The sequence below is a fragment of the Otolemur garnettii genome, unplaced genomic scaffold (genome assembly GCF_000181295.1).
Source record: "Otolemur garnettii isolate 467f Iridium unplaced genomic scaffold, OtoGar3 scaffold00105, whole genome shotgun sequence".
Classification (NCBI taxonomy): Eukaryota; Metazoa; Chordata; class Mammalia; order Primates; family Galagidae; genus Otolemur; species Otolemur garnettii.
This window is the reverse complement of record NW_003852500.1, coordinates 4,445,564-4,456,205: the sequence shown is the minus strand read 5'-3', so window position 1 is coordinate 4,456,205 and position 10,642 is coordinate 4,445,564. Positions and strand designations below refer to the sequence as shown.

Here is a 10,642-nt window from a genome sequence, read left to right as displayed (position 1 = left end):
AAAAAAAAAGAAAGTACATTTTCATAAAGATCTTTTTTTGGGGGGGACAGAGTCTTAAGTTGTTGCCCTGGGTAGAGTGCTGTTGCACCATAGCTCATAGCAACCTCAAACTTGGGCTTAAGCAATATTCTTGCCTCAGCCCCCCAAGTAGCTGGGACTATAGGTGCCTGCTAAACACCCAGCTATTTTTTGGTTGTGGTTGTCATAGTTGTTCTGTAGGCCCAGGTTGGATTCGAACCTGCCAGCTCTGGTGTATGTGGCTGGTGCCCTAGCCAGTGAGCTATAGATGCTGAGCCTTTCATAAAGGTCTTAATCCTCCTGGTCTTCACATTGAGTAGTCTCAGGAGGAAGAGAGGGGATTAGTCCTGCTGTCTCAGGGATGGCAGAGGCAGAAGAGATGGGGGATGTGAAAGGGGAAGCAAGAGAGGTAAGTGGATTTGGTATAACTTTATGAAAATAACATTAGAATTTCTGTCTGACTTTCTGGATTTTCTGTTTCTATAAAAAATTGTTTATTTGTTTGTAGTTTTTGGCCGGGGTTGGGTTTGAACCCGCCACCTCTGGTATATGGGGCCAGTGCCCTACTCCTTTGAGCCACAGGCACACCCTCTAAAAAGTATTTTTATGTGTTTTTGTTTGGTTGGGGTTTTTTGCTATTTTTGGCTGGGGCTGAGTTTGAACCCGCCACCTCCGGCATATGGGGCTGGTTCCCTACTCCTTTGAGCCACAGGCGCCGCCTGTTTTTTTGTTTTTTTGTTTTTTGTTTTTAAGAGACAGAGCCTCACTTTATTGCCCTCGGTAGAGTGCCATGGTGTCACAACTCACAGCAACCTCCAGCTCTTGGGCTTATGTGATTCTCTTGACTCAGCCTCCTGAGTAGCTGGGACCCATCACAACTCCTGGCTGTTTTTTTGTTGCAGTTCAGCCGGGTCCCGGTTTGAACCCACCACCCTCGGCATATGGGGCTGGTGCCCTACTCAATGGGCCACAGGCGCTGCTCTTTTATGTAGTATTTTAAAATGTTGTTTTAGAAAAAGCTGTGAAAGTCATTAGCTTTAGTTTCAGTGCCCATATCATAGAAGGATCCATATTGTAAAGGATTAAAAGCCATCTTGAATAATTAGAATCTTTCTGCCATATTGTCTGACGTCAATATGTTATCTGACTCCACATACATCATCTTTCTCATCTTCTGGTGCTGGTTTGGAAGCACTTAGCTCTATCAAGTTGTCTTCTGTTAATTCCTCTGGTGTGGTGTCTTTTAGTTCATGATTTCCTTGATAGGCTCTGTTGTAAATCCTCCGAAAACATATACAACATTGGACACAGTTTTCTCCAGAAGGAATTTATTGTTTGGGGGTTGATCGCTTTTTCTGCAATAACAGTGACATCTTCAACAGCATAATCTATCCAGACTTTTCTAATGTTCTTTCTACTGGAGTTCTCTTCCATAGCATTGACAATCCTTCCTGTAGACTCCTGTGGGTAATGAGCCTAGAAGGTTCTTATGACCCCTTGGTTTTATCTAGAGGCAGAACTATAGACATTGTATTTGGAAGCGAGTAGATCACTTTGACACCCTTGGTTTTGAACTCATAGGGTTTTGAGTGGCAGGAATATTGTTCAATATCAAAAGAACTTTAAAAAGCAGTCTCTTACTGGCAAGTTACTTCCTTACTTCAGGGGCAAAGCGCTAATGGAACCAATCCAGAAGAAGGGTTCTCATTGTCCAGTTCTTCTTCTTATACAACCAAAAGACTTTTTTTTTTTTCTTTTTTCCCCTGAGACAACAGTCTCACTCTGTCACCCTGGATAGAGTGCTGTGGTGTAATCATGGCTCAAGCTATCCTCTTTGCCTCAACCTCCCAAGTAGCTGGGACTATATGTGCCTGCCACAATACCCAGATTTATAGAGGTCTTACTCTCAGGCAGGCTGGTTTTGAACTCTGTGCTCAAGTAATCCACTCACCTTGGCCTCTCTGAGTGCTAGGATTATTGGCGTAAGCCATTATGCCTGGCCCCTCAGTGATTTTCTTAATGGCATCTGAGAACTCATCTGCTGCCTCTTGGTCAACAGAAGCTACTTCTCCTGTTATCTGGACTTTTTTATTTTTTTTAAGACAGTCTCTTATGTTACCTTCTCAGTAGGGTGCTGTAGCATCACAGCCCACAGCAACCTCAGACTCTTGGGGTTAAGCAATTCTCTTGCCTCCGCCTCCCAAGTGGCTGGGACTACAGGCACCTGCCACAACGCCCGGCTATTTTTTTTTCTGTGGTTGTCATTGTTGTTTAGCTGACTGGGGCTGGGTTCAAACCCGCCAGCTTTGATATATGTGTCCTGTGCCATAGTCACTGTGCTACGGGTACTGAGCCTATCTTGACATTTTTAAAGCTAAACCTGTCTTAAATTAATCAAACCATCCTTTGCTGACACTAAATTCTCTAGTTTTAGATCACTTACCAGACCTGTCCACCAGACCATAGGGACAGCTTTTTCACCTGCTGGGAGTTGGGGAGGGACCTCAGGCTTTAGTAGGTATCCAGTTGGGTGTTGTGGAGCTAGGGTGTGTGTGCATCAGAGAAGAACCCAGATCTAAGCCTCTTCCTTGACAGCCTCTTCCTTGCACTTGAATAGCAAACTGACCCTAGGTACCTTTAACACTGGCTGGAGTTGCTACCTCGCGCCCATGCAAGTACAAGAATCTTTTTGCTTTAAGTTATTGTACAATGACTTTGCCTTTTCTTGAATCATATTAGACTCTATGAATAAGCTTTTCCTTTAGTAATCCTGCACCCACATAAAGGTTGCATTTGCAAAAGGAGATAAAAAGTTATTTTGCCAAAGTGCAGGGTTTTTGTTTTTGTTTTTGTTTTTGATTTTTAAGAGGCATAGTTTCACTTTGTCACCCTTGGTAGAGTGCCCTGGCGTCACAGCTCACTGCAACCTCCAGCTCTTGGGCTTAGGTGATTCTCTTGCCTCAGCCTCCTGAGTAGCTGGGATTATGGGCTCCCACCACAATGCCCGGCTATTTTTTTTATTGTTGCAGTTTGGCCAGGGCCAGGTTTAAACCCACCACCCTCGGTACATGGGGCCAGCGCCCTACTCACTGAGCCACAGGTGCCACCCAAAAGTGCAGGGTTTTAATGCCTGCTAGTATAGTTGTGATGGCTTCACAAATTTTTCTTTTTTAAAAAAAAAAAAGGTCTTTATTCTGATTTCGTTTATCTTGAAATAGTGGGTGACTGCCTCTGAAGACCTTCCTCAATCTACAATATATGTCAATCAATTCAACTTTTTCTTATAACATAAATTTTCTCTGCTTCTACATCTAGCATCATTATTGACACATTTTATCTGTCCAGTAGTAGTTTTCAAAGTTTATGGCGTTACGCTAAACAACAATGAAAAATATGCAAGAACTCCAAAAGATCACTTTCCTGCAATATGTAGATTCCTGTAGAGGTGAACTGCTCACATAGAGATGATTAGTGTCACATGCCATTTTAAGCACATACTTGAAACAACTTGAGGTCTCTACAATAGCAACAGGAGATGGCTACAAAATTATTACAATATTAAACAGTATACTATAGTTAATTTTATGCAATTATAATTTAGTACTGCATCTTCATGTTTATTTACATTTATCTTGACCCAGTGGTGTCAAGTACAGTGTGTGTGCTCATAAGTTTTGATAAATTTTAACTTTTTTTTTGTTTTGTTTTTGGCTGGGGCCGGGTTTGAAGCTGCCACCTCCAGTATATGGGGCTGGCACCCTACTCTTTGAGCCATAGGCCCCGCCAAATTTAACTTTTTTTAATAGAATTGTATATGTTTTATGGTAGTAAGTGATAAAACAGACTAGTATCTACATACATTTGATCCATTCACAGCATACTTTTTCTTATTTTAATATTTTGAAGCTATGTAGTTCATCTGCATGTTTTTTCAACTTGTTGCAAATCTCAAAAATATTTTCCATTATATAGTAGAACCTCAGTAAGTTGACTACACAAGGGACTGTAATGAACTGGTTAACATACAGAGTGATATAAGGAACTAGGCCTACTGTACTGATACATATATGTGATGCATGTCTGTTCTTTTTTTTTTTGAGACGGAGCCTCAAGCTATCCCCCTCAAGCTATCCCCCTCTACCCCCTGGGTAGAGTGCCATGGCATCACACTCACAGCAACCTCCAACTCCTGGGCTCAAGCGAGTCTCCTGCCTCAGCCTCCCAAGTAGCTGGGACTACAGGCACCCGCCAAAACGCCTGGCCATTTTTTGCAGCCATCATTGTTGTTTGGCGGCCTTGGCTGGGGATTCGAACCCGCCACCTTAGGTGTATGTGGCTGGCGCCTTAGCCACTTGAGCCACAGGCGCCGAGCCGCATGTCTGTTCTATAGAAAATTAGGTCAACATAAGGAGATGGTTCAACTATGGAGGTTCTACTGTATTCATTGAAAGATGCCTATGTAGACGGCACCTGTAGGTCAGTGGGTAAGGCACTGGCCACATACAACAAAAAGCTAGCAGGTTCGAACCCAACCTGGGCCAGTTAAAACAACAATGACAATTGCAACAAAAAAAGTAGCCGGGTGTTGCGCCTATAAGTCCCAGCTACCTGGGAGGCTGAGGCAAGAGAATCACTTAAGCCCAAGGGTTTGAGGTTGCTGTGAGCTGTGATGCCATGGCAAAAAGAAGAAAAATGCCTATGTATAAGTGGACCCAGGTAATTCAAACTTGTGTTGTTCAAGGGTCAGCTTTTGCCTAAGGTATGAAGTAGGCTATACCATTTAGATTTGTGCACGTGCAGTCTGAAATGTTCATACAATGACAAAATTGCCTAAGAATGCATTTCTCAGACAATCCTCTTTATTAAGTGACTCACAACTTTACATCTTTGGATTTGAAGGGAGTTTTTTGTAAAGAGTAGAAAAATGCATCCTGTTACCTGTCTTAAACCTTAATAATAGCAAGCATAATAATCACCACAGTCAGTTTTGCACAATCACCTCTCACCTTTCCCTCCTTGACAGCAGTTTGAGGGATGGCCAGTATGTGGCCTAGTCTCTCGTTTCCTACTACAAACTCACAAGGATGGACTAGGGTGTGTGTGGTCTCTTGTTATCCCATTCTGCAGATGACTATCAGTGACTTAGAGTGGCCATTTTGTTCTGTCTCATGACCACCACCACCCCACCATGTACCCTGCACTGTGAACAGAAGCATCTCCCCAGCCCAAACTCAGCTTCAGTGTAGCTTGACGCATAGGTGCTTAGAGGACTCAGACTCAACCCTGTTGCTTGGCACCATCACCTGCACTTGCAAGATCAGGATGGCAGGATGTACTTGAGGATGAGACCCCAAGAAGAAAGGCAGCTTGCCCAGGTTGTGTGGCTAGCCTCTTGGCCAACTCTGAGGGCACTTTCTGGCTTAGTTATTCTCTGACCCCAAAAGTCTCAGATTCTAGATTGAGGAGAAAAGCTCCTGAATGGGGATTCTAGTACTTGCTGGGGCTCTAGATAGCAATTATAGCCAATGTTAAAGGTACCTAGGGTCAGTTTGCCATTCAAGTGCAAGGAGGAGGCTGTCAAGGAGAAGACACCCTACCTCTAAGACACACAGCTGGATACCTACTAAAGCCTGAGGTCCTTCCCCAACTCTCAGCAGGTGAAGAAGTTGCCCCTATGGTCTGGTGGACAGATACAGGCTCCACAGTCTCAGGATCAGGTTTAAGTCCCACTGGTCCAGGTACTCAGGTGCATGGACAGCCTCACCTCAACTGCCCTCAGTACCCCCACAAACCTAGGAAGAAATAGGTGAGTAGTTGTGGGGCCAATGAGCAAGCACAGCCTATTTCTGGTAGGATCTAGCTCTTTCCACCCTTCTGGAAGGACCTCTGCACCCCCTCTGCTCAGCTTCTCTCCCAGGAAGCCTGCACCCATGTGGGGCCGTTGCAGCATCTCTCTGCAGATCAATATTGCAGGCTCCAGCCAAGTTCCAAGCTGATGCCAAATTAAATGTCAGTTGTTTTGAAGATGGTTGGCTGCCTCCCCTGAAGGGAGCCATACAATCTGACTCTGAATTTGTGTGCATTTGCACTGCATGTGTTAGCAATGGGGGTGCCTTCTGAAAGCCAGTGTGAGTGAGTCTGTGCGCACACATGTACACCCACATGCCTGTCTCAGCTTAGTGTCTCTGGTTTTGCAAAGTTCCTGTCTTATTACCTGTTAGCCATGTGATTCTGACTGAGGCCTAAAGCCTCTGATTGCTGGTGTCTATGTCTGCAATGTGGAGGTGCTTACAGCTTACTTAGAAAAGTCACCAGGAAAGGAACCATGGGTGTACATAACAGCATATGTGCTAACAGTTGTGACATGAGGGCCCTACTGTACAGCAGATCTTGCACCAGGTACCTAGGGTATTGTTAACATGTTGAATCTATAGCACATGCCAGGATAGGACCCATGGCTCATGCTTTGTTCACTGACTGCCCTATGTCTTTGGTTTCCAGTTCAGGACCTCAAGGGACTTGGTTATGAGAAAGGGAAACCTGTGGGTCTGGTGGGTGTCACAGAGCTGTCAGATGCCCAGAAGAAGCAGCTGAAAGAGCAGCAGGAGGTATGGCCATGGGGGACATGGAACTGGGGGAGTATCCTCTGTCTCCCTGTAGTGGAATGGTCACAGATATATATATTCATGTGCTCACCAGGCCTTTGTGTGTAGGCAGAGCCTGTGGTTATCTGGAGGCTCCTAGGCAGACAGGTACTCTATGCCATCCCCCACCTACCACTGCTGTCAGTGGCATGACACCCCTCAAGGATATGCACCAGCATGTAGCAGGGCCTCAGGTTGCCTGGGAAGTGCCACCCCTCAGGGCAGCCTCGTGCCCAACAGTTGCCTCCCACCATACTCAAGTCCTGCTCCCCACAGTATAGTCCACATTTATGTTTTCCTTCCATGGTTCTCTCTAGTGACTAGTTCAGGATAGTCCTGGTTAGCACAGGGTACCCTGAGGGATTTGAGGCTGCCTGGCTGGCAATAGTCTGTGAAGGGGGTCTTTGGCCAGGCATGTCCTCTGCTGCCTCTGAGGAGCTACAGGCTCCTACCTGTTGGTTCCCCTCTTCCAGGCCCATAGCCCTGTCACATCACCATCTACCCTGGCAGGGGTCAGGAGCCCAGGCCACCATTTGACACTAAGATTTAAGGAACCCAGGGCATGTCCTAACACAGGCCTCAATGCCTGCTGGAGCCTGGGACAGGGCCCTCGTTCATTGGCATGTGCCACGCCAACAGATGCAGCAGATGTACGACATGATCATGCAGCACAAGCGCGCAATGCAGGACATGCAGCTGCTGTGGGAGAAGGCAGTCCAGCAGCACCAGCATGGCTATGACAGTGATGAGGAAGTGGACAGTGAGCTAGGCACCTGGGAGCACCAGCTAAGGCGCATGGAGATGGACAAGACGAGGGGTAGGCCAAGGTTGGGGGGAACTTGGGGTGGGGTGGGCCTTATCCACCAGGCACCTGAGTGAGGCCCAGCTGACCTCACTCACCCCCACAGGAAGGCACATAGGGGTACACATGTGGATTTTGAGCCTTCTGTCCTAGTTTAGTCCCAAGCCTGCTTCCCCCATTTGTAAGAGACGTGGTATCTGTGCCTCAGGTTTCTTCAGTGGTGAAAATGGGGTAGTCCCAACATTGCTGGGGTGGGGAACCTTGCTGAATGTTCACCAACATTTGAACAAAAGGCTTGGCAGGGATGCCTTGGGGAGGAGGGCTTGGGTTGGGATTGTGCACCAGTCACCTCCTTCCCTGGAGACCACAGGCTTTCACCAAGACTGGTGCCTATCCTTTGGGAGCCATCTGGCCTGCTCTCCACCTCCTACTCCTCCCTCTTCTCACCTTCCATGCTTCTCTGAGCAGAATGGGCGGAGCAGCTGACAAAGATGGGCCGGGGCAAGCACTTCATTGGAGACTTCCTGCCTCCAGATGAGCTGGAGAAGTTCATGGAGACCTTCAAAGCCCTAAAGGTGAGTAGGAAGCACCAGCCCCTCCAGCAGCCATGTTGTCTTATGGATACCTGAAGTGGCCTCCAGTATCCCCATGCTCACAGCAGGAGCTAGGCCTCTTGTTACTGGGGGCATCTGTTTATGATAGACACTGGCTATCTGTGTAGGGAATTAGCAGATAGCCGCTCAGCTGGCTTCAGAAACATTTCCTGGGGTTATGGGGGGAATTCTGCTTCCAGTGGAGCCAATTAAATGCAGTTTATGGGCAAAGTGTTTCTCTAACAGAGACCCCCCACAGACTAGTCTCTCCACAGTGAGAAGTTAACATTCTGCCCGTGCTACTGCTAGGCTCCTGAGGAGAGATGGCTGACATGGCATATACCTTCCTGTCTTTTTGAGTTGTTTTTTTTTTTTTAATAAAACTTTGGTACTCCATAACTTTATCCAACAAGATGGTAACCTCTCTGACCACATTATTTTAGTAATCTGTACAACAAATTGCTCTCAAAACACGAACATAGGACTTTTCTTTGCAAATATATCCCATGGTGGATAAGGTCTGTGGAACTTACCATCTTGCCCCTTTTGACTTGGCTGCCAGGGAACTCAGTGCTAAGTTTTGTTCTGAGGCCCTGGAGACCCCTGAGAAAAACAAGGAGCTCGGTCTGTTCTCAAGGAGTCTGACCTGGCAGGTGGGATGGGGCCCCAGCATTGAGTAAAGCCAAAGGTGGGGGTTGTATTTGTGGGCTGGAGCTGGAGCCCAGGAACAGCTATAGCTCTGATGGGTCACACCTGCCTTTTTGTCCTGCAGGAGGGCCGTGAGCCCGACTACTCAGAGTACAAGGAGTTCAAGCTGACTGTAGAGAACATTGGCTACCAGATGCTAATGAAGATGGGCTGGAAGGAGGGCGAGGGGCTGGGTTCAGAGGGCCAGGGCATCAAGAACCCTGTGAACAAGTGAGTGTGGCCGACTCTGGGGGTGGGCTCATAGGCACCCCCCTTTCCTTCCCTGCCCCCACCCAGTTATGTTATACCTTTTTTTTTTTTGGAGACAGAGCCTCAAGCTATCCCCCTGGGTAGAGTGCTGTGGCTTCACAGCTCACAGCAACCTCTAACTCCTGGGCTCAAGCAAGTCTCCTGCCTCAGCCTCCCAAGTAGCTGGGACCACAGGTGCCCGCCACAACGCCCGGCTATTTTTTTTTTTTTTTTGGTTGCAGCCGTCGTTGTTTGGCGGGTCCGGGCTGGATTCGAACCCGCCACCTTAGGTGTATGTGGCTGGCGCCTTAGCCACTTGAGCCACAGGCGCCGAGCCTGTTATACCTTTTCTATAGAACCTATCACCCGTACCTCATCATACACATGCCAGTGATTCAGGGAGGCTGGGCATGCCTACTCCTCCCCAGCCCAGGGTTAGGCCCTCCCAGGGCCTCTTGGCCCTATCTGCCTTGTAAAGGTCTTGTTTGAATTCTCCATAAGTGGGAAACCAGTCCCAGAAACTAGCCTGAACTCTCCCAGGTATGACCCTCATATGTGCTGCACCCCCTGGCTGCTGCACCACTTTGGAGGCTATCCTTGAGTAGCACCCACCACCCTAGAGCTGTCTGTGATAACATATTGTAGGCTTCTTCCTGTGCAGGATCCTGGGGGCTGGGCCACCTCAGTCTCATGATGCAGGCTTATCTCTGCCAGATGTCCCCTAGCCCTGTCCAGCCTCCAGGGTCAAGTGCCAGGAGGTGCTTCCCTGCCTGGAATCCTAGTCCTGCATCCCCCTTCCTACTGGCAGCAGCCCAGCCCTCTGCTCACACTGCCTCATCCGCTTTCTGTAGGGGTACCACCACTGTGGATGGTGCTGGCTTTGGCATTGACCGGCCAGCAGAGCTCTCCAAGGAAGATGACGAATATGAGGCCTTCCGAAAAAGGATGATGCTGGCCTACCGTTTCCGGCCCAACCCCTTGGTATATGTGCTGTACTCCTTCAAAGTCACTTTCAGCTGGGCTGTCCCAATTTCTCAGTCTACAGTGTATGGGGGGTGGTAACAGAAGGATACCCCCTCTACTCCAGCCTTAGGTAGGCCAGATCTCACCAGCAACCCCTATCACTCTGCCTGCATTCAAGCCTGTCTTGCTCATCTCTAGAGTGTGAGGTCAGCTGCCCCTTGAAGCTTCTGGACTGGAGAAGGAACTACTGTGTTTCTTTAGCTTTAACCCTCTCCCCTATTTATATTTTTTGCCTCCTACAGAATAATCCCAGGCGGCCTTATTACTGAGTGTCCTAGAGAAACACACAAGTGAATTTTCTGATCAACCAACTGACTGTTCCTGGACTGTGGAATGTTCTGGCCTGCATTTCTCCCCACCCCTCCTGTTGTCCCAAGTGTCATGCTGTGTATTAAAGTCCCAGTGCTCACCCTCCTCATCTGTGTGGTCCTGCCATCTCCAGCAACCGCTCTAGTTCCTTAGCAACAGGGCAAAGCCAGGAGGGGTGGGAACAGGATGCTGTCAAAGGCTATCCAATCCAGCACCCAAGGACTCCTAGAGCACTGTCTGACTCCACTACCTGTGGGGTCTCTGTCCCTGCTCTATCTGGATTGCAGTTGAGTGGAGGACTCACAGAGCTCCCTCTG

The 10,642-nt window shown here is 47.8% G+C and overlaps 1 protein-coding gene across 1 annotated transcript in view; it reads left to right on the top strand.

Moving 5' to 3' along the window:
- SUGP1 (SURP and G-patch domain containing 1) overlaps positions 1-10,434 on the top strand; it is a 39,530-nt gene extending 29,096 nt beyond the window's left edge. The window contains exons 9-14 of the mRNA XM_003796593.3: positions 6,520-6,626; positions 7,302-7,479; positions 7,933-8,039; positions 8,830-8,975; positions 9,845-9,974; positions 10,259-10,434. Coding sequence (XP_003796641.1) covers positions 6,520-6,626; positions 7,302-7,479; positions 7,933-8,039; positions 8,830-8,975; positions 9,845-9,974; positions 10,259-10,285 — 695 coding nt within the window. The 3' untranslated portion in view covers positions 10,286-10,434. The remainder of the gene's footprint in view (positions 1-6,519; positions 6,627-7,301; positions 7,480-7,932; positions 8,040-8,829; positions 8,976-9,844; positions 9,975-10,258) is intronic.
- The last annotated feature ends 208 nt before the right edge of the window (positions 10,435-10,642 follow it).